Source organism: Caenorhabditis remanei, chromosome II (genome assembly GCF_010183535.1).
Source record: "Caenorhabditis remanei strain PX506 chromosome II, whole genome shotgun sequence".
NCBI lineage: Eukaryota > Metazoa > Nematoda > Chromadorea > Rhabditida > Rhabditidae > Caenorhabditis > Caenorhabditis remanei.
The window spans coordinates 7,817,192-7,841,078 of record NC_071329.1 but is presented as its reverse complement, the minus strand read 5'-3'; the positions used below and the strand labels follow the sequence as shown (position 1 = coordinate 7,841,078).

The 23,887-nt window shown below is 37.7% G+C and overlaps 3 protein-coding genes across 3 annotated transcripts; 1 reads left to right on the top strand and 2 right to left on the bottom strand.

The window, feature by feature from the left end:
* Positions 1-1,212: 1,212 nt before the first annotated feature.
* GCK72_005200 (uncharacterized protein) lies at positions 1,213-7,130 on the bottom strand (the record flags this gene model as incomplete). Its single annotated transcript, XM_053725081.1, has 9 exons — positions 1,213-1,371; positions 2,005-2,069; positions 2,113-2,218; positions 2,298-2,402; positions 2,454-2,532; positions 2,827-2,978; positions 3,023-3,349; positions 3,401-3,565; positions 7,056-7,130. The coding sequence occupies 9 exons, from the start codon at positions 7,128-7,130 to the stop codon at positions 1,213-1,215; spliced, it is 1,233 nt and encodes a 410-aa protein (XP_053589275.1).
* Positions 7,131-8,036: 906 nt separating this feature from the next.
* Positions 8,037-11,654, top strand: GCK72_005199 (uncharacterized protein; the record flags this gene model as incomplete). The annotated part of the gene is made up of 2 exons (XM_053725080.1): positions 8,037-8,215; positions 11,456-11,654. The coding sequence occupies 2 exons, from the start codon at positions 8,037-8,039 to the stop codon at positions 11,652-11,654; spliced, it is 378 nt and encodes a 125-aa protein (XP_053589274.1).
* GCK72_005198 (uncharacterized protein) lies at positions 11,484-12,633 on the bottom strand (the record flags this gene model as incomplete). The annotated part of the gene is made up of 2 exons (XM_053725079.1): positions 11,484-11,649; positions 12,545-12,633. 2 exons carry the CDS (start codon positions 12,631-12,633, stop codon positions 11,484-11,486), a joined length of 255 nt encoding a protein of 84 aa, XP_053589273.1.
* Between the last annotated feature and the right edge of the window lie 11,254 nt (positions 12,634-23,887).

Genomic DNA, 23,887 nt, shown 5'->3' with positions numbered 1-23,887 from the left:
AATCGGCACTAATTTGGAGCTCTCCGCAGGCTCAGAAGGGGGCATCCTCTTGTCTGTTCTCCGAGAGATGAGAGGGGTTGTTTGTTTTTTTATGGGTTAAAGGCATGTTTTGTTTTAAAAGAGAGAGGGAGAAGAAAGGGCATTGTGTGATTAAGCCGATGATTAGCTGATTATTGATGAGTGCCCCGGAATGGCAAAAAAAATGGGAAAGGACAAGAAAAGGCAGGGGTGGATACGGTTATGGAATAGGAATGGCAGAGCTTTGAGGTATCAAACGGAACCTTTTATCATCAAGATCGCGGCTGGAAGTCAGCTTGGAAGTCAGGCAGGAATTTTTTCTGAATTCGGAATTTGATTCATAAAAACATCGACGATATCTTAGTTTCTCCGCTTGAGTAGGTATTTCAGTAAAATTCTGAATCCTTTATCTCCTTTCCCAGTCTGATTCAATCACCATCTGCAAGTGAGCCATCTCAGCTCTTCTATCTAAACCCAAATGGTCCAAAACACGTTTCACAAAAAAAAACATTCATTGATTACTATGAATTCAGAGTTCTCTCTATTCGGACTTGTCGGTTTCAAGAGAACCACGTGGGGAAGCAGAGCTAACCATTGACCAGATTAGAGGAGATCCTCGTTGGCAGTGTCGACGGAGAGTCCGATCCATGCAACGGCAGTGTAGGCGAGAGTGGAGGCGACAAGGACGGCAGTGTAGATGACGTTCATGGTGGCTTCGGTTGGTTGGATTGGATCGATTGGATCTTGTTCAAACTGACGATTTGCTCGGCTTAAGTACCAATCGATTTGTCATCATTTTGATGATAACATCTGAATATCCCACGTGGCTAGGGCAAAGTGGGAGGAAATGATGACAAATTAACAGGCTCTATTCAGCCTTGTAAATTTCTCCTAAATGAAGCGTATTAATCTTCTTCGTTGTCTCCAACCCTGGTTTTTTGAGTCGAAGTTCTTCCAACTAAAGAAATCACAATTTATATCTATCCAGTCAATTATGAATAAAAAGAAAAGAAGAGATGTTCAACTTTCTTTTGGACGAAATGAATCTTTAAGTTTATCAAAGTTTTAAAGTTTTATTTCTCGGAAAAAGAATCGCAAAGTCAAGAAAAAGCATTGACTAATCGGTCAATTTGTACTCAAATCGAAATTAAATTACTCCAAATTTACAAATAAATATTCAGAAAACACATGAATTTATTGACGATGACGACGAGCAAAGTCTTCGTTAAGTCGTTCGGACTTTGTTTCTTTCATACGACGACGCATCTTCGATTGGCATACTGGATAACACGTGGTTTGGCATGCAGCCATACAGTTCGGGTTATTTGGAAGACATTGGTGCTCACATTGAACCTGTAAGAAATGTATCATCATGTTGTTCACACTATCTGCAAGCTCCTGATTTATCAGTCACTCTTCTTTTGCTACTTTGTTCTCCGTCATTTTCTTTGACCTGAGTTCAGTATTTTCTCTCCAAGAAGGTGCTTCCAAAACCTCTTCAAGACCATTGTCTCAGTCTCGAAACAGATTGAAAAAAAGGCAACAAAAACAAGAGAAGAAACAATAGAATTATGAGAAGTGGTGTGTGAAGGAGAGGGGACTGGCGAGACGAAACAGTACATTGGATATTTTGTATTTGCACAATGTTCTTCGGTTTTCTTGCAATGAAAGAGAGTTTGTTTCCGAAATAGCTGAGAACATGTGAAACGATTTGGATGAGAAGGGGGGAGAAGAGCAAGATTTCAGAGCTCTCAAGTGGATGGCCACTTGGCGGGCAGAACAACAAAAACGAACATGGATTGGGGGATTAACAGCTGACCTGCATGGGTGAATCAGGTGGAGAACTTGGGTATAGTTCAGATGCTGTAAGGATATAGGGCTCAGATGCTCAATTTTTTTTTCAGTTTTTGAGATATAACCTAATCTAAGTTTTATTTTCTAGGTCAAGCAGCCCAGTTTCCGCGATGGTTTTTCCTTCAAACGTACCAAGCACTCGTTTCTACAGATAGTTCCAAGAGTAATCACTGCTGGAGCGGCTGTTGTAGTCGTGGCTGAAAATGAATCTAGAATTCTGACCGACTATAAAATACTCACGTTCTGAAACGACGATGGAGACTGGAGCGATTGGAATCAACATAGCCTGAGCTGGTTTTTCAGTCGTGAGGGGATTGGATGTAGCTTGGGACAAGGCGATTTGCATCTGGAATCAAGAGTAGTTAAATGTTTTGTTCCAATTTTTCAAATTTTAAAGTAGTCACTTTTTCTCCTAAATGACCTACCTGTACAGTAAACATGCATTGTTGAGTGCAAGCTGGCATACAAACGGACACACATTGACCGCCAGTCGATGACGCTGGTTGAATTTGAGTTGTGGCCACGGCGACCTGCAAACTTTGCTCTTTTTTGTTGTGAAATTTCGTTTGGCACGTGCTTACCGGCTTCACAATAGTACAAGTGTCCTCACAGGCTGGCGCACAGTTTGATTGGCATTCGTTGCCCGGAACTCCAGATGAGCTGAAATATAGTTGATGAATATGGGGTAATAGGGTAAAGGAAGGGGTTTGAGCTTGAAATTTTTGATTTTCTGAATGATTGAAATTTCTGAGCAGAGTGTCCTTATTTTATTAGTATCTTTAGACACATAACTTCTGAATTTCAATTAGCAGACACGAGTTCAGAACACTGACCAGAAGCTCCCAGATATCTTTTAAAAAATCTATTCATTTGAACAATATACCCCACATCAGTTTTCTTCAACCAGGGGAGTATCCCTCACTTTTAATTCCACCCAACAGCTTCAAAACTTACGCGCAAACCGACAGACAAGCACTGCTACAACTTGTTCTACACGTGGTCTCATCAGTCTTCGAATCAAACATTTGAGTGATCACTTTCAGTGTTGGACGCAATTTGGTGCATACGAAACTGCAAGATGGCTGACATTCAACAGGACAGGTGATCTGAAATTCCTTGATTGTGCCTCCATATTCCACCCAACTCCTACCTGAATCTTCTGACTCAAAATAACTGGCGCTGAAGTGGTTGTCGTTGGTTTCGAGAGCAATGATCCTGCAGGAATCACGAATCGATATTCCTGAATATGAGGTGGAAGTGGAATCATTGCAGTGGTTGCAGGAGCTTGGGTTGTGGTTGCAGTGGTTGTGGATCCTTGTTTGGCACAAGTGAATTCACATGCTTCGTTACAAACTGTTCCACATTTCATGTTAAAGTTCAGTTTGTTACAGGAATCCAGACAAGACGATTCGCAAGTGGATACACAGTTATATGGCTTGAAAAGGGCAGGGAGGGATGGACCGGTGATGATGTTTCTCTGAAAGTGAAATAAAGATTTCCGAGGAATTCGTCTATTTCAAATACTCACAACATTTCCTTCGGTACAAACACATTTCGGTGGTACTGGTGGAGAGCACGTACATATCATTTGTCCGCCACCGATATCTGGGGTTGGCATAACTTGACAACCACATTTTGGTGCTTCTCCAGGTGTACAATCACAGTTTTGTCGTTTTGTTCGTTGGGGGATTGCCTGGAGAAGGACAAGGAAATTGTGTTGATAATTGGACTTACAGACTTTTCTAATTTCAGTTTATGTTCATGATGTCTATGCATACTGTTTCAATTTTCAAAATTCACTTTGTAGAAAGAAAAAAAGTAAGTAGCAGAAATCCGAACTAAAATACAACAGCAGCAAATTCATTAGTTGTTTAAAAACCATATCTTTTCGATCTTCAAAAAATTGTTTAGAATTGGAGAATCTTTAGAATAGTAAATTACCAGTCGGTTAACGCAGCCTAACGGCTGCTCAACCTCCTTCTCTACACCACCCTTCTGGGTGTTACAGCGCCTGCGGCGCTTCTTAAATGGTTCAAACTATCGAGGTCTCAGAATTTTCTCCTTCTCCTGGATCGTATTAATTTTTTTCACTTGTCGGTAGTTTTTGTTAGCTAAACAGCCCGTTCCGGTAGAGAGCAATTAAAACATCTCTGCTTTTCTGATACGATTTCGACAAATTTACTCGGTGACTTTTCTATCCTGAGGAAAAATGGATTTCAATATGAGCAGTTTTCAATTCACTAATCGAAACTGTATTCATTTTTTCTGCTTTATCTAACACTATTTCAAAAGAACAGGAACTTTTAACTCTCCTTTCTCCCTCCTCAAGAGGCGAGTCATCTTTCAAATATTAATGTCAAACTTCGGCGACAATGCTGTCTCCCTTCTCTGAATATGGCAGCCTGAGACCATGTTTTAACAAATCCTCATCCTAGAAATTATTACCTTTTGAAGGTAACTGATCAACGACAAAGTTACTTATTCACAAATCACCACCACTCTTTGAGTAGTGTTTTTTCATTCAATTTATTTCTATTAAACTTCTGACTGTTGCAACTTCTTCAATGATGGAGACGTCCGAAGTCTCAGAATGAATGGTACTAAACACAGCAAATGACTTTTTTGGCTTCAGACTGAGAAAGCCTTACCAACTCTTTTACTGAAGCTTAGAAATTTGGAAATTGTCCTATTCACATCTTTAAAAAATTAACCTAAAGTACTACTTTTAAGTTTTTGACTGATCGGCAGCGATGCCGCCTCCCTCCCCAAAATTTTTCAAGATTGTTTCTCATATACACGGAAATCTTCTCTTCAGTCTGGTTTGATCTGAACTGTTCTGCTTTCTGATATTTTTTTTCTCTGAAAGACTTCAAAGCTATTCTACATATTTCTAAGTGTGAAAGTTAGACAGCCGGTAAAAATTGAGTACAGTCATGGCCATAAATCGAACAACTTTGACCGTTTCTCAGTTAAAAATGTCCAACTTTGAAAGGGTGTCAAGAAAAGAGACTCTATTCCAGTTTAGATGTCTTTTGAAAACTCGAACGTCCCTTAAAACACTTAAACGTCCTTTAAAACACTTAAACGTTCTTTGGGGTCCCAAAAATGCTCAGAAATGTTTAGACGTCCCAAAACCGTTTAGATGTCCCTTAAAATCCCAAAATTTTATTTAACCAATTAGTCGTTCAAAAAATATTTGGACGTCGCTTAAACTTTCAAAACCAAGAGCTTGCTGTGGCACCTGGAAGTAGTGATTGCCTAAAAACAAAAACGTCCTTGAATCTTGACATGATAATGGCTCAGCACCCGGGAAGTAGTGGATTCCTTAACACAGAGACATCAACCATCTAGCTTAAAGTTATGGAAAAAAGTGCAAGCAAGCATCAGTGTGTCTATGTTTTAAGGAAACCACGTCTAAACATTTTATGGAACTTTTAAACGTTTTTTGGAACGACTGAATGTTTTTTGGGACGTTTGAACACTTGAAAGGACGTCTTAACTTTTGGAAAAAATTTAGGGCATGACAGGGCGTTTAAGTGTTTTAAGGGACGTCTTAGTGTTTCATGGAACGTTCGAGTTTTTAAAGGATATCTAACCTTGAATAGAGCCGAAAAAATTGTTTTAAACCCACGCATTTTTCCTGACAATTTAAAGAAATGAATTTATTCGAAGAATGAAATGTTTCCATAACTATTTTTCCCGTGAACTCCTATTTACCTATTTCGAAAATTAAAGGCAATGAAAGGCTTGAAAACCACATTTTTTCACGTAGTGACCTGGTTTCGAACTATTCTAACTAAAAAAAAATGACGGGCATCATCCGGGGAAAATTTCCAAGCGATCTGTGTAAGTTTCATTAAAAACGGTTCAGTACAGAGGGCGCTAGAGTCGGCGACAGACGGACAGACAAACGGATCTGCTGAATATTATTAGTAAAGATCGTAAGAATCTTGGAGCAAATAATTTGCAGATGTTGGGGATCAAATTAAAAAGCCGAATGTGGGAAAAAATTTCGGACGAGTAGAAAAATGTGATATTGATTTGAAAAGTAAAATTATAAGATGCCAGAAGAACTTAATTTTAAACTTTAAAAATGCTAATTTAGAAGTTAAACTTGTTGATTTCGAAAAGAATAGATTATCAAATAAGTTTTTGAATACTGTTTAAAACTTTAAAAAGTTACCTGAACACTGTAAAATATGCAAATAGCCACTAAAAACCCAAAACTCCTCATTCTTCACACACCGACTGACAAAAGAAAATGTGCCAAACTGTGCCATTCTCTGTCTTATTTAAGCTTTTCTGGGCAGTCCACCCAGAGCGGCATCCGGTCGGAGGGACGTTTTTACCCTTTTGCCGATGTGAACCTTGTTATCGCTTTGTTAATGAACGATAATGCGCATGATAAACAGAGACGAATAGGCGGCAATTGGACTGAGAGAAAGAACAGTTGTAAGATGGGCAAAAGAGTCAGAACACAATAAGAAACATGAAAAAAGAAGAAGAAGATGAAGAACTCATGGATTATGAAAATGAATGTTTGAACGTGGAATTACATGTAGACAGCGAACTACACTCTTTTGCAGTCGACTATTGTATAAGAATTCAAAAGTTTGAAGTGAAGGAGTTGAGAAGAAGAAGAAGAAGAGGGAGGGAGGGTTCTGAAATATGAAAATTTCAAGGGAGATGAATGCAGACGGCATGTCTATGAACGGATAAAACTTAAAGAAAGGTTGAGGAAGTTCATTTTTCTGGAGCCAGTTCGGTTATTTCGTCGGATTCAATATTCACGAAGTTTCTGAGTTCATCTTTATGCTTTTGAGTGAAAACTCTCCCAAAGTTTCGCATATCATTCTAGTTTACTGCTGGAGTCGACGCTTTTTTTTTGAAACACGGTGAACAAAGTAATTTAAAACCCATTTTATTTGCATTATCAGTTAAATTACTGTAATATCAGAATCAAAACAAACCAGAACTGAATCTCAGCTTCCTACCACATATCAGGTATTATTTGAGAACTTTTCAGATAAGAATTGGGATTTCTTCCATTTCAATAAGTGAAATGTTTCATTTCAATAAGTAAAATTTCAATCTGTTCAATTTTCAATTCATAGAAGTTATTAAATGACAAGTGAAAGTTTGATGTCTTCAGATATTTCAAGTAATTCCGTTTTCTTTCTTACCAAGTTCCGATTCAACTCATCATCTGAGAATTGAGATTCACCAATACATATAATTATTTTGGGTCCCTCGGTCATGCAGGAAACATTTCAAGATTACCAAATACTTTAATTCTAGAACTCAATCGCAGCTTCTCATATCTAATTCTGACGCACGATTCCTACCTAAAAACTCATTCCTTTGTCCATCTGTCTTCACCGTTTCCATCCCGCCGTTCCTCCAAATTCCACGTCAAAAACGAACAACGACCCTGCAAATTGCCACAAATCGCCTTGTTCATCGCGATTCCTGTCTAGGCACAAAAGAAAAAAAGAGCACTTGAGTGTAGTATGATGTGTTGCTCAACGAACTTGCATGCAAACAATCGGTCAAAACTTTTCGGTCGTTGAGCTTATGAACAATAGAAAAACATGGAGGTATGAAGAAGGAATGTTTATGTGTGTGTCTCGATTTTCTACAAGAAAATCCTTTAAATATGAAACATGCATACATATGAGGATTATTTGAGATGAATTGTTTAAACACGACAACATTGTGAACCGCAAGTTGAGTAACCAGATGAGCAGGAACACGAACTTCCAGAAGTTCCTGATTGACAAGGAACTACTAATGTTCTAGCAGTGTTACATGTGGATCGACATGTTTGTTGACATGCTGGAATGCAGACGTTCAGAGAAGATGTTGATGAACATGTGGAACGGCAGCCACTGTTACAGGAACGCTCACATGGAGTCTCAAATAATTAAATTTAGGTGAATTTGTCAGTTTATGTGTCTTACCACTACTACTAAATTATTGGTATTACTACTGTTGCAAGATCCACTGGAACAAGAATTACAAGATCCAAGACAAGTATTCTGACAAGTTTGACGGCATGTTGTAGTTGTACAGGCGGATGAACATTGCTAGAGAACTCAAAATAAATTCCACTCTACAAAAAAGACTCACATTTTGACACGTGTTCTGACAATTTCTTCCACTCGATGGAATCACGATTACGATTGGCTGGCTTCCTCCATTTGAGCAAGCGTTTGAGCAGGAGTTTGAGCAAGTATTGGAGCAAGATGGAGTCGTGCAGATTTGAAGACACTGATTATTGCAACGAGATGTGCATGAGTTCGATACGGAACCACAAAGAGATGAGCAGGAATTGGTTTGACAGGTACGAATGCAAGAAGGAGTTGTGCATGCGGAAGAGCAAGCGGATTGACATGATGAGCAAGACGGACCGGAGGATATGGAGATGATTCCACATTGTTGGTTGCATCTGAAAAAGCTTGTAAAGTTGAACATTTCTTATGTTAGCATAAGACTCACTGATTTCCACACTGTTGCTGGCAGATTGGTGTGGTGCATGAAGATTGGCACTGTGCCATGCAAACAGGAATACAGTAGGAGTTTGAGGAAGATGAGGAACAACAAGAATTACTGGAACCTCCACAACATTGACGACGGACTCGGCTGACTTGAGTTAGTGGGAAGAGCTAGAAAATGGAAAAGGAGGAATATGAATTAGAGAAATGTTGAAAATCGTTTTTTTTTCTCGCTATTTATGTACTAAAATACAAAAGGTTTGGGAAACTACAGAAATAGATTTTTCGACAGAGTTTTAGAGATTGAATATCTCAAAACTATAATATCTCTTTGTTCTCAAAAAGTAACATCAATATGACATTTGTTTACATTTTAAAAAAGCAATTAAACCTGGAACTTACCTCACCAGAAACCATTGGTATCGCCAAAAACACAAAAATCCACATTGTCATTTCTCTTCTTCTCCAACTCAACAGAATTCAATTCGAATCGAACCTATTCGTATTCCCCACTCACTTCAAAAGCCGACTCGTTCACTTCACATGTTTCCCATTTTATACATTTTCGACACTTCACCCATCGCTTTCCGGATATATTTCAATGACTCCACCTCTTCTTCTGGTGGACTCTGGTGGGTCTTGGTGCGAAAAAGGAGAGCACTTCGAGGGGAGAAACAAATAAACACAAGCTTCATTTTTTATTGCTTTCCCGTGCGGGTGTTCAGGAAATTGAGCTTCCGCGCGAAAGGAGATGAGAGAGAAAAAGAGTGAAAATTCGAATGAAATGACACTTTTAAAAAACGTCATGACCGGAATAGGGAAATGAGAAAATATATGTGTGTTCAGGCTGTGTAGTTTGATATGTTGAATAGCTTATACAGGAAATATTAGATTTTTGGTCGCCTGCAAAAGGGAATTCTTTAAAGTGCAAATTGGTCTTTTCGTGCTTTGAATGTGTCCGTTTTCCAGTGTTGTGTAGGTGTACTGTAGCCGTCGATCCAGTTTTTCAGAGAGGAAAACTACTACTTGATGACGTGGCAAGTCTAGACAAGACAAGTATACAGGATTCCCGTTATGAGAGTGTCAGTCATAATTATTTATTTGAAAATAAAAACGGTCAGCTTTTCAACTGAAGTTGGAGCAGTCTGTGTGTTGAGGTTGACCACTTGAGTTGTTCGATTTTCCATCTGAAAAAAGAAAAGTAATTCTCGGAATTTGAAAGAATCTAAGCACCGGTAAGTGTAGTATTTTGATTACCAGTTAACAAATTATTGACGATTTTTTTGGCTTGTTGATCTATCTGATTCGACGAGTTAGCACCGAGCTGAAATTTTGTACGGTGAAATTGAATCATGTGAAAAACCAACTTTAGAATCCCACTTATCATACGGCGGACCAGAAGAATCCATTTTGGAGACGAGTGATTGAAATGGAAAATAGAAGCTCTAAAGTCATATTCTTTCCATTATACTGTAGTTCTGGTTTCATTGTATTCTGTTCACGTAGAATTCCTAACTTGAAACTCACGGAAGTATTGTTCCCATATAATAGTTTTTTGGGTTTTCGAATTCTGCAAAAATCTCCAAAATATTGTTCATTAACCTTTCAGTAAACATGTATTTCCGTTTCATTCTTTTCTTCTTTTTAATCAAAACATCACACCACTCCCAATCAAAATCTGTCAGGTGAAAATTGCATCAGATGTTCCCATTCAACAAACTCTAATTCCAGTAGATCGAACATCGATGAGAGGATATCTCCTCGAATTACCAATTGTCAATTTTTTATTGCGTTTTGACAGCAAAACATCTCACCACACACTTCCTGATTGCAGGAGGAGATCTTTGAAAAAGAATGGTAAACAGATTGGAGTTTTTTGAGTTCTAAGGAGACATTTTCAGATTTTTAGATATTCTTCATAAGTGCACCATTTCAGAAATTGTTTAATACGGTTTACTCTTGTCGGCTACGACAACTGAATAACAAGTTTTCAAATCGGAAATCTTTTTCAGACGACATTTCTCTTAGCTCAATTATCGAAATCCCAATCCGAGTTTTGAAACCAATGACTCTCTCGAAAACGGAAAATTCCTTTGGAAACTATGCCCCAGTATCGAAGTGATTGTCTGCAGTTGCTTTGTAGTGGCTAAAACCAAAATATAATAATTCCAGCCGCAACAATGCCTTTGTAAACACTTATAATCATGTTTTTTGCTCCATTCCCCCCAAACTTAATACCCGGAACCCCTCTCTTCTTCAAGTTCAATTTATTTTCCATATCACTTTGTTGTTGCCATTCACCCTTCACCCGTCTTCTATCATCTTCTTATTCAATACACTCCAGCCGCATGACCTCTACGATTACAGCATTGAATGAAACGTAATAAACATTTGGAGGGCAAAAAAAGAAGCAAACAAACACAAAAAAGTTGCTCTCTTATCTTTCTTTATCAGTGTAAAAACTGAGAAGAACTACGTCTGAACCCCCATGTGTCGACGACACACAAACGGGGAGATCCCCTCCTGACTCGTGTGATCATGTGGGAAAAACCGGGAAGAGACTTCTCTTGAGAGCAGCTGATAACACGGAGAGAGAAAAGGTTAATATTGATATTCGAGACAATAAAAAAATGTCCGTTTGAACTCGTAAACAGACGAAAAAAAAACAGAACAGAGATCATGGACAGAAATGTCTGGAATTTTATGACAAGAGGTTATGATTGACAGAGTCTGACCCATGTCATGTTTACGTGTTGAAGACAGAGACATACGTCAAAGAAAAGCTGAAAACGACGGAAAGAAGCAGTTATGAGAAGCAAACATGCATAAGTTCAAATAAAGAAAACCGGAGATGTTGATCGCCTTTCTGCAAATTATTCCAGAAAAAGAACATACTTTTGATATTGTTGCAGAAAAGAAATGTCAGCAATTGATAACCTGAACTTTTAGGAAACTCCCTTAAACATGTGGATATCTCTAATTTCAAACTAAAATATCACACAATTTCTAATAAACATTTCATTGATTTCTCTCATTACAAAAATTTAACATAAAGTTCCCCATGGAACGGTTGATAGTGTTGTTTCCAGCCAGAGGGGGACGACGATTTTGACCACATTAGAGGAGATCCTCGTTGGCAGTGTCGATGGAGAGTCCGATCCATGCAACGGCAGTGTAGGCAAGAGTGGAGGCGACAAGGACGGCAGTGTAGATGGCGTTCATGCTGGCTTCGGTTGGTTGGATTGGATCTATTGGATCTTGTTCAAACTGACGATTTGCTCGGCTTAAGTACCAATCGATTTGTCATCATTTCGATGATAAAATCTGAAGATTCCACGTGGAGAGGTTAGATTTGGAGAAGATTGATGACAAATACTCTTTTTTATAAACTCGCGAAAAATTGATATTGATATTCGAAATTATTGAAAAAAAAGTTATCATTGAATAGTTAAGAATTTACCATCCAAAAACAATGAAACGTTCTTGATTTGTAAAACGGTCCAACTGTAATAGAGCCCAGTCTATGGAAACGTTACCAAAGCATAGATGATTTAATCTCGAAGTTAGTCTATTCCCTCCAACTTTTTCTAGGGACAGTCTTAGGTTTTCAGGTTCACAAAAACTTTGAGCCCTCAGCAAATTTTTAATGTTTGTCAGATCTCTGATTGGAAGAATGTCATGCGAAATAGTTTGATTTCCAAAAATAACTGAACCAATGAAAAGAAAAGCTTGACAGGTGGAAACGAGCTGAAAAATGGAAATTAGAGATATGAAAATCAGTGCTGACCTATTTTGACCTCTATTTTTGGAAACATCTCTAATCCTGATTGTCCAGCATCTCAGAATTCATCACTTTCATCACCTTTTCCCTGATTCACGTCATTTTCTCTTCCGATTACCCCATTGTGCACTTTGGCCGAACCCTTTCTGCAAACAAATACACACGCATAACACCTGTTCTTTTCTTTTTTTCACTCTAAGATTGTTTGTGAAAAACGAGACGTGACTCAATTTGATCTCTCGCTTGGTTTTTTTTTTCATTTTTTCAACTCATTAATTTCTTAACTTTTTGTCATAATTCCTCTGGTTTATTGTCATTGTTTAATTCACATGACACCCCCATTTTTCTCAATTCAAAACAGCGGGAATCACCTTGAACTTGACCGCTAGACTCTTACCGCACACATGTGATTGTGCTCTCTTTCTTGGCGCCATGCCATATTTTGATAAGAAAGAAGGCGCCAGATGGTATTATGTAATGTTGCATTTATGGCTGAAACTGTGATGTGAATCCTCGTGCCTGAAACTACTACCGATCATTGGAACATTGGGTTTGAGAGGGGTCTACGTGGTAATGGGGTCATGAGAAACGAGTGATAAGAAGTGAGTTGTTTGCTGGGAAAGATGATTCTAGAAGAGTTCAATGGTGGCAGAATAATATGAAGAAGAGTTATTGATTGCATTGAGTTACGAAATGATGAGAAGCAATTAACCAATACGGTAGAACAGGAGAGAGGGAGAATCAGGAGAGAATGACAAAGTACAATACATTGATGATAATGATTTATGAATGTGTAGGCTACTGTTTTGGTAGCAAAGTATATGAATATGTGGGACAGAAAAGAAGAGTGGAGAAGATTCTGAGGAAAACAAAAACAAAAATAGAACTGGCAAAGTATAAAATTTGAATAAATAGTTCGAAAAGTTTAGTTGCCTGGTAGATTTTCCTATTTTTTACTGATGCTAGTGGTTAGTTTTCGACGGTTTCAGCAGTCAGGTATTTTGGAATTTTTGAATATTCGTTATAGTTTTCCTTAGTTTTAAGATATCTCAGTTTTGAAGTGATCTAGGTAAGTTTTAGAACTATCTAGCACCCAATGTTCTGGCATGTTTGTTGGATTGATTCAAATTCAGATTCTTTTTTAATGAGAGCTTGTGGACAGCTCTGAACTCTGAAACTTTCACCTCAAGTTGGCTGAATGTCGCTTTTTTATTTTTGAATAGTTAGATCTGAAATCTCTTAAAACTGCAACATTTTCATTTTCAGATTCCGATAGTTCAAATTTTTTAAATTTGAAACACGTATACTTATAGTTAGAAATTTCAACCAAATTTGACTGAAATCTGCCGAGTATTCCCGAAGTTTCTTATGTTACGGTACATTTGAATTCTCCCAATTTGATTTTGTATGGTTTTAGTAAATTTTCTGAAAAACCCTATAGATTTCTATCTTGATTATTCCTTTTCCGAAATTCAACAATTTTTCGCAACTTCCTCCAAAATTCTTCTCCAAAATATTTACCACACCTCCACGGGGAAAATCTAAAATTCCAAACACTCCATCTTTTTGACTCATATATATTCTTTTCCGTGTTGCCAGTTCTTTTTCAACCAAATACACACATGATGCATCAGCAGAAACGGGCCTTGTTGCCAATATCTGACGCACGTAGAGACACGCAACAAAACTCGACAACGTGTTCCCTTTTCCGGTGGAAGTGAGTCGTCTTTTCTGTCAATATTTGCACATTTATGGGGATTTGAAAAAATCGGAAAAGGAGAAAAAAAAAGAAGTGAAAACGGGAGAGGAGGAATCCAGGAGTGAACGGAAATACACAGTTTTGGATTTGCTTTTGAAACAAATTTAGCAGAGAGTTCGATATATATTTGAAGATTTAAAACTGTTTCTCTGCAAAGTTAACCTGGTTTCCAGCTTTCGTATTTGAACTGGATGTGGACGTAAAAATGATTGACTAGGTAGGTCTAACTGGTTGGGGATATCTAGAAGAAATTTTTTCATTCTGGAAATTTTGGAAATTGTAGGACTCCTTCCCAACACGGAGATTCTCCTAAATATCCATCCAATTGCAGACAATCCTAACAACTTTTCCTTTCAATTCTTTCCTTTCTGAGATATTCCTTGCTCTTTTTCCCAATCTTCCTTTTCTTTTTCTACTCCTTTCCCATTAATTTTTCATTCCGTCGCATCTCTCGTATTCACCCCTAAAAAATTCCCGAAAATTCTCTCTTCATGTTCCTATGGCTCGGAAAGTTCGTTTTCTCCTTATGTGTTGTCGAAAATATTTTCTCATTCATTTTCGATCTTATTTTTTTTTCCGTGTGTACAGGTGGCGTACCTTAAGAAGAAAAGTTCTGGAAAACAAAAAATGTTTACGGTGGATATTTTTTGGTGGAAAGTGGACGACGAGTAGGAGGGAATAGTACAGTTTGAATGAACTTTTGGGAGGAAATTGGGGCTGGGGAGAAGACTCGGAGAAAATTTGAGAATCTGGATTGTGATGAGAATGGAAATGATGGTTATTATCTGACTTATCCCGGACCGGCCCGCTCGGCCCGTTTTGAAAAATCTTGAATTTTTTTTTTGAAATTAAAAATATTTTTTTGAAAAAAAGCATACCTTTCTACTGAACATTCAAAATTCCATCAAAGAGGGGAATATTCATGCTAATTTATCCACTTTTACTCTACATTTTCGAAAATTTTCAAAAAATTATGTAAAAAATGAGCAGCCACTTTTGGATCCAGGTCGACTTTTACAAGTCTGGTTATTAATCAAGCTTGGGTTTTTCAAATTTCCCAGTAATTCAAGAATTCCAATTTTGATAGTAATGTAGGTTATTTCTGGAATTACAGGATTGTATGCACTAATGATTTTATTTCAATTCAGAATATCTGATTTCATGAAACCACTCCTAATAGAGTAGAGATGTTCACATTTTAATAGCTATTATCGGTTGAACCTAGATTGCAGATATCTGGATATCTGGACACATATGTAGGCCGAGTTTCAGAACTATTTACATGTTTGTGCTCAATTTGAGAATCCAGCGACAGGTTGTCTAGATTCTAAGATTATATTATAACTTCGAAAGAGACCAACTTCCCTTCTAACCCGTTTTGAGAATATAATTTTATCGTTCCTAGTAATTTATTCCAGTTTTAACTGACCCATTCTCTAAAAACTCTGTCGTCCCCAGTCTAGACAAACTTTTTCTTTCTATCTTCCATTCTTCTTCTCTTCTTTTAATTTTCCGAGAAAAAACAGAAACAGAAACCCGAAAGTTCGTTGTAATTGTCTCCTCTCTTAGTTTCATTTCGAGTCTTCCCTCAAGTAATTTCCCATTTTCTCTTTCCCTAACAAACTCATTATTCCGCCCCTCTTCTCATGGATTTTCTGTTGTAATTGTGTTCTTTGTAAACCACAAAATAACCACTGGAATATTTCGTCATTTTCTTCCGGAAGAACCGTACGTAGTGGATGATAACTCTCTTTTATCAGCATCTGCAACCTTCTTTTATCAGTTTTCCGTGAAACCTTTTTTTCCCGAAAGAACGAGGTCAAAATGCAAAAAAAAGAGAAAAGCAGACACTGTTTCGTCACGAAACTCATAAGTTTTTGGTCGTGTTACGTCGACTTTTTCATTTTTCCTGCCTCGAAGACTCTGCAGAAAATTTTGGGGAAATCTGTGCTCCCTCTTTTGCACCACGCATTTAATGTCATTATTCGAGTTGGGAGATGTCCGTCAATTGATGATGACGTCATTGTTTTCCTCATTCAGTTCGTGACGTTTTCAGTCCAGAATTCGGGAATTTCTTTTTATTTTGGGAAGGACAATAAGCAATAAAAACCCCTCTTGAAACTCAATATTCTTGGACTCCAGATCCCAGAATCCCACACCTTGTGGTTACTGAGTTTTGAGTTTTGGATTTCTGCAAACATTCGCAGATCGGAATGAGAATGGGAATGTTTATGAAAGGGTTTGGATGGTGCAAAATCTATGTAAACATTCTATGGGATCAACCACGTGGATCTGGTGGAAATCCAGCGGGGTCATAGGGCTGGTGTTTGGGATTCGAGAGACTGAAAAATGAGGTGATCGGAGTAGTTTAATTAGAAAGACATCATAGACATGTCAATATTATTGTGAACGGGTGGATAATGTAGTATAAAAGTGAAGAACTCGAAGGATCATTCACCGTTTTTTGAAATTTCGATGAAGATTTCGAATTATCAAATTTGTTCTTTCAGCTACGTGTTTGTAAAATAATGCAGTGTCTGCACCTTTAGTTTCAAATGTCATAATTAGAGCACACAAGTGAGACTTTAGTGCTCCAACTAGAGATTTTTGGGACTATCAGTAGAGCTCACTTGCAATCAAACGTTTTGATCCCTTCACTTCCAGCTCTCTATTTTCAACTTTCGAGAATTTTTAATTATTTCTTTAACTCAATGACTCAGAGTCGTTGTATTGCATTGTTGATTTATTTTTTCCTCTCTTTTTTCTCTGCGTCTGCTTTTTCTTACTGTTTTTTCTATTTCTATTTCTTCAAAGAACAACATCGCTTTGAATTAGACCATGTCCTCGTTTGTTTGTCTTTATTATTAGATTCGAAAGTTAGTCATCGCTGGATCATAGCTTTAGGGATCATATTTGATTTCGTCTGTCTGGGTTGTGACCTGAATCAGGACAAGATCAAGAAAATGGTGTCAATCTAGTCTTGGTAGTTTCCAGTATTCGCCACTTGGACGAAATCAATAATCAGAGTCCCTGGATTCATCCTGAGAGAGCCCTCTCACCGACGCATCTCACCTGAATCTCAACCAAAACACAAAACTTCCGGGATCCCTCTTTTTCACTTGACCACTATCAAATTCCTCCCATTATTCATCCCATTTTGCAAACTGGTCCTCCTCGTCGTTTTTCTCTTTTCAGAATAGAAAACCAATTGAAATGTCAATTCAATTCTCGATTACGCCCTATATCTGTTGTCTTCTTACGAGAGCTCTTGCTCTTTTTGCAAATTCTTCTCATCCCAAACCCATTCTGGGAGATTCTCTCTCTTTCTCTGTTTCGCAATACCATTATTCTAGTACCAATTTATGGGTACTACTCTTCTTCTGCTTCTTTCCGCCTTCTTCTCCGTTTCTGACGGCGTCGGAATGAATTCGTAATGAAAAAAGAAGAAGAAGAGGCAAAACTGGAAAACGAAATTAGTTTGTGTTGTTGTGTTGAGCTTCGAAAGACAGAAAGAAGATGGGCTCTCTCAGTTTTTGTTTGTGTTTTTACTGGGTTAGAAGAAAAAGAATCCTAAGAACTTAACATTGAGAAAAAAGAAAATAAGGAAATAGAAAAAGAACAAGATGAAGTAGCCCACCAGAAACAAGACACGGCTAAAATTACCTTTAAATAGGTGGTCAGAGTTCTTGACGCAATGGCTGGAAATGAGATTTTCAAAAAAAGAAAGAAGAGGAAATTCTCAAAAAACAGGAGTACGGTAGTTTCAATTTTTCAAGCTCTGGTGTTTATAACAATGGAGTGACAGTAATCAAACGTTTTCAAATGACTCTCAATGTGAATCCACATGATTCTCCACGTGTCAATCCTCTCTACGTCATCAAAAAGTTTGTCTAATGACACTTGATATTCCATTCCGTAACATAATACATTCTCATAACAAACCACGGACAAATAAATACACAAACTTTTAAAAGTCATAAAAATCAAATTGTGATGCTATTATTCTTTTTTCAAACAGTCTGAAATATTGACATGAGTTTAATGTCTCAGTTCGTCGACCATTTGGTGAAGTTTGAATTGATAAAAGAAACTGAAAAAAAGAAGAAAAAAGGAAGAAAAAGTGAACCAGTTTGGTCATCTATTTGTGGTCAGAATCAACAAAAGAAGTGCCTAATGGGGGTGATAAAAAGAGAGAAAAGTTCGTCATTTTTGAAATTGAAAATTCATTATTTATGTGACTGAAAAAAATCATTTTTGGTAAATATTTGAATAAGTTTGACTTAAAATAAAGAACAGAATTCTTCGATTTTAACGTTTGAGCTGCATGGTCTTAAAAATGGTTTCTTCTTCCATAGTTCCAGTAACCCGCCAACTAATAATCGTTATGGAATTCCAGATATTCGTGATTCCCAATCCTAGAACACTTCCACCACACCCTTACCTCGAACTCTGAATTCCCTACTCGGGCGTTTCCCTCTGTTATCTAGAAAACTTCTCCAAAAAAAATAGTTGTCCTTCCGTCCATTTTCCAAATCTAAATTTCTAGTTTCTTTGACCCCATTTTCTGTTTTCCGTTGGCCCCCATTTATACAGCTTGCACCCTTTTGTTTTGCCATTCCATCTTTCTTCTTTTTTTCTTCCCAGTGTCGCCGTCCATCAGACGGACGGACACTATATAAATTTCTGGACGATGCTTCTGTCGTTTTTTCTTTTTCTTCTTCCAGGCGCCTTATTTACGAGAAAATAGTATTACTTTTTCCTTCCGGCTGAGCTACTGCAATTCTAGGAAAACATGAATGTACTGACCTCAAGATGCTGAGATATTTGGGAACTGAAGTGGGGGTGGGACCAGAAATTGGTCCTAAAACAAGAGCTTCGGACAATGTTTTTATTTTTGGTCAGATCCCCAAAAAAATACTGAGGAAACCCCATTTTCCAATGTTTTAAAGTTCAGAATAAAATGATCAAGTGTACAAAGAGTGATTCAGATTCAAAAATCTCTTATCAATCAATCATTCTTCCCACTTCTCCGTTCATTTTTCATCAATCCGTGACTCATTTCTGCAACTCTCATGACTCAGAGATTTCCATTCTTTTTCGACATTTTATTTATTTTTTTTCTGTTCGTTTTTTCTCAATTCTGCATACTATAGTATGAATATACTCATTTGTAACGCAGCCATTTTTCAAGTATATTTGTTATTTTGTTTGTCTAGTTGGAAGAAGGGTATCAAGAAGAGATACAGAACAGATAGACGGATTCTAGTTAGGAGGGAAAGGGTGGGGAGTACAACTATACGAATTGAGAATCAGGGGAAAAATAAGAATTATTATGTTTGGTTAGTGGTTTTTTATACATACCTAGAAGAAAAGGGCTTATTATTATGTTTTGTTTCTTCTGAGCACGCGGTGGCAGTAGGTCAGTCTACAGTAGGGCCAGGGCCTCTAGAATAACGGATTCAAGATATTGTCGAGAATTCCATCTTTCAGTTTCCGGTCCCTTTTCCAGAACATCGCCCCTCGCCCTATTCTTCCTTCTAATCTAATTCAGGCTCCGTTTGCTCCCCAATTAGAAATTTGCGTACAATTGCAAAAGATACATGACTTTTTAAAATTTTTCTCTTTTCTTAAAAAGTCAAGTTAGCATGATTCTCTTTTCTTTTGATTAAGTTGTTAGTATAGGTTCTACCTCCCCATTTCTTCTCCTTCTGAATCCAGTTTCCTCCCGTATGTACATATAATTTGCACACACACAAACTCACAACCTTCGAACTCTGTTCATCGTTTCTTCCGCGACAAATATATTGTTTGACAAATGAAACTGTGCTCTGTCTTTCTCTGTCTCTTTCCGTTTCTAGGTTAGGTTACGTGCAGGTTTCCCTCTGCGGAGTTCACCCAGAGCTCCGCTTTTAGCTACTATTTTTGTTGCAAAACGTTTTTTTCTCAGCTTTTTCAAAAATTGTTTGACACTATTTGTTTGCAATTTCATGATTGCTAACAAACAAACAAACATCTTGTTAATTTGAGTAAACCTGTGTGCTCTTTGGATGAAAAAGAGCAAAGGTTGGTTGCTCTTTTGTAGTCTGCAGGTACAGTAGGAAAATAATACATCTTTGAAGATCGAATACTGTATGTTTTCGGTTTCAAACTTGTTCTAGACTGATTCTACAAAGAATTTCACGTGCATCTGAGAAGGTCTTTATCGGTTCGTCAGGCCTCGGAATACTGCGTGTAAATATTTTCCAGCCAAATACAGTAGGATTCTCCTCATGATCATGTTTTCCTATAATTTCAGATCTCTGTCATTCACTAACTCTAGACATCATAAATAGACCATCTTCGGGGGATTCCCCTGTCATCACGACTTCCGATGTTCAATGTTCTTCGATTTGTCACTCGCAAAGTTTGAACTTGTGTCAACGACATCTGATTTCCCCCCATATGTTTACGGTCTTGTTGTTCCCGACAATTTGAGAGTATTTTGAATCGAGAATCGTCTGTCATTATTTTGGTAGAAGATTAAACTTCGTCACTTTTTTTGTGAAATACTGAAAGAAAGGGAAAATGAGTAATCGGAGGATTCATAGGAAGGTAGCAGGTGACAGATGACAAAGTTGAAAGTTTAGGGATATCTGGTTATGGAAATGGGGGATATAAAGGGGATTGGAATGGGGTTCGAAGTACAACGGTGGTGGCAGAATTTCTATTTTTGGAAACGTAAGTCGGGAGTCTATGATATAATGTTAGGAAGGCTAAGAATCTCTTCGGGAGCCCATTTTTGACTCTTTTGGGCTCTAGGTTACAGTAAGACCCTGACAAAAATATACCAACGAAATCTGAAAAAATTTTCCCATTCTGTTCTATCTAAAAGCTAAAATAGAACCAGACATCTCTTCACCACCCCAAATTTCAAGAATTGAAATTTGATATTCAACTTTGATAGAGGTCAGATGAACCCAGAGAGCTCACTATTTTTGGAATTTCGGGCTCAAAAATTAAGTTGAGACCCCTCAATCCCTTTCATTTTCATTAAGATTGCCTAACAACAGTATTTGAATCTGCCGGATCAGTGAAATGTGAAGTTTATCTTCTCTTCCTCCAATTCTCAAATCGAAACTACGATTTCCTGTAGATCTGTATTCTTGCCACGTCATCAGAATCACCCCACGTCTACATTTCCGTATCCTTTTCTTCTCACTTCGAAACAAAAATAGTGATGTCAATTCTCCATAAAAACTCTTTGTTATCTTCTTCTTCTTCTTGTCCCCTCCATGTGTCCATTGGCTACTACGACCAGACCAAAATACGGATTCTGAAGTGACGACTGTATTTTTTTTTGCAGAATTTTCTCATGATCTCTAGAGTCTCTCGTAGATCAATACTATCTCATATTGATAGACATAAGGAATTATTTGAGTACACCGCGCACCCGACCATCTCCCTTTTTCACACTTTTCCGACAGATAACTTAAGTGGATAGTATGGGAATCAGAGAGTGTTTAGATACATTCTTTTTCGATATTGCGGTTGGTGGGTTCTCTTTTTCACGTGGAGAAGACGATGAAGTAGAAGAAGAAGGAAAAATGTCCAGTTGAAAAGAAGAAAGAGAAAAGTGAGAAGAATATGGGGATAGGTGCTAGGCAGTGGTGTGTGTAAAGTTAATCGAAACAGTTTTTGAACTTGGAGACGACAGAAAATGATTGGAATTCCAAAGTTATCGAAATGTTGTCTAGCCGAAAAATATAAAACTTTGCAAAGCTGAGGATTAGATGTGTCATGCCCAAACAAGGCTTCGGAGTAGTAGGCACACTTTTGAACTGGAACATTCCATAAATCTGGTTCCGAGATGTCTTGGTTTCAGAGTGTCCCATAAGCCGGACAACCAAACAGCATTAGCTCTGAACTTCTAGACCGTCAAAAATGTTCTTGAACATCTTTTTTTCTCAAAAATATTTTCTATTCAAAATCCCATCCAAAGATCTTTAAGGATTAAGTTAGTGTTCCCTTAAACCAACGCCAATTTTTCAAAACTACAAGTTAGAAGAAAAATAACGAATTGTATCTTTTCGTCTGGATGTGTAGGCGGTGGTTCTGGTAACTAGTCATCAAAATTTCTAGAAGTTATGAACACACAACAAAAAATAATTTGATGACAGGTTATCCCATCTGGATTATCTGGAAAGTTGTGTTTTTTTTCTTCTCTTGTGACGTTAAATTTCATACGCAGACACTTATCTTCTTGTATCATGATGCCTCAAAACCCGGTTCTTCTAGAATAAGTGATCGAAATAGAACACTTCTTGACACACAAAAGTTCACGTTTCGTTTCTAGGCCACCTGGGTTGAGTATGTCAAACTATAAAGAATATCAGAAGGTCGAGCAGCTCTAATTGAATTCTGAATCTGCTCTCTACCACGTCATTTCTCTTTCCTTGAAATGAGCAATCAAATTTTCCAATTTCATTCTTCTCCAAAGGTCGAAGAGAACCAGATAAGTGCATTTCTTCACCACCCCCACCATCCTTTTTTCTAGAATTGAAATTCGATACGTGTCCTTGATAGGGGAGGTCAGACATACCAACATTTGGTTTTTTGAGCTCAAATTCACGTTGAAAAACCAATTTTTCAGCAGCTGCCCTGAGAGTTCTTCTTATTGAAAATGACAATTATTCTCTCTTCTGACGTGTTCCTTTTCCTTTTCTTTCTCCTTTCCTCTGTCTAATCTGCCATGAACACACATAACAGAGACATAATGAAAAAATCTACGCATTCTATTTTGACGTAGATCCTATTGGGTGACGTCTTCTGAGGAGTTCCCTTCGAAAAAAATTGAGAAGAGTTCGATGTTTTCTGGTTTTTCCAATGTTCGAGGTGTGGATGCATGTGACAGTTTAACGTCAATGAAGAGAAGAATAATATGATTATTCAAAATCAATTCGGAAATAGAGCGGCATTATGTAAATCAGCGTAACAATTTTGTGATTGATAAAAATGTTTTGAATACTCCAATCAAAAATATCAAAAAGAGAAGAGCAAAACGTTCAAAATACGACAAGTGGCCTAGAATTCCGCTTGGGAGATTCTAGGTCACTCACAAAACCTGAAATCTTATTTCCCTAAATAGAACTCGAACTTTTCACTTCCTCTCCTAGGCACTTTGGGTACTAACTTGTGTTATTTACCCTGGTATCTTGTCCCGGGTGCGCCTGCCGTTAAAAGGAAAACGAGGCGAAATATAAAATGTTGATCGAATTCTGTAGTGAGTAGTATTACGGTAGTTGTTTGTAGATATTCCACGTCATCTCCAGACAGGTGAGAGACCATATTTGTTGTGTATTGAGTGGTTGGATTGGACGGATCGGTCGATGATCGAGTAGAAAAATAAATACTGGTGGACTAGAATTCTCGGATATTCGGGAATCTAGGCCACGTCCTAATCCCAGACATTTTTTCCCATCATTTATGAGTCATTTCACTTTTTGCACACCCATTACCCAGTCACAATAGAATCCATTCTGGAAACAATTTTCGCTTCATTTCCCCCTCCCTCTGAATTTTTACTTCTTCACGTCATGAAAGTTTTGATCTTTAAAAATGCAGTTTACTTTTCACTACTCATCAAATATTTTTCATTTTCTTCCTTTAATCCGACCTGATTTCTAGGACACCAATAATCAATCTAGTTTGATCATCGAACGGAGCAACCAATAAAGATTACATCGGTGACCCTCCCAATCAATGTATGCATACATAAGAAGACGGTCTTTCCCATAAAGGTCTTCCCTAACAATATGCTCTTTAAAAGTACCAGGTGTCCCCCACTCTCTCTGCGTCTCTCAACCTTTCTCTCTTTCTAATAAATCTCTCCGTCTTCTCATTGTGTGGTCCATCATCGAATGACTTCTGATCCTCCTCATAATCCATACTATTTCTTCACTTCTCTCTTCGAACGTTCCGCGTCGTCCTTTCCGCAAAACAATC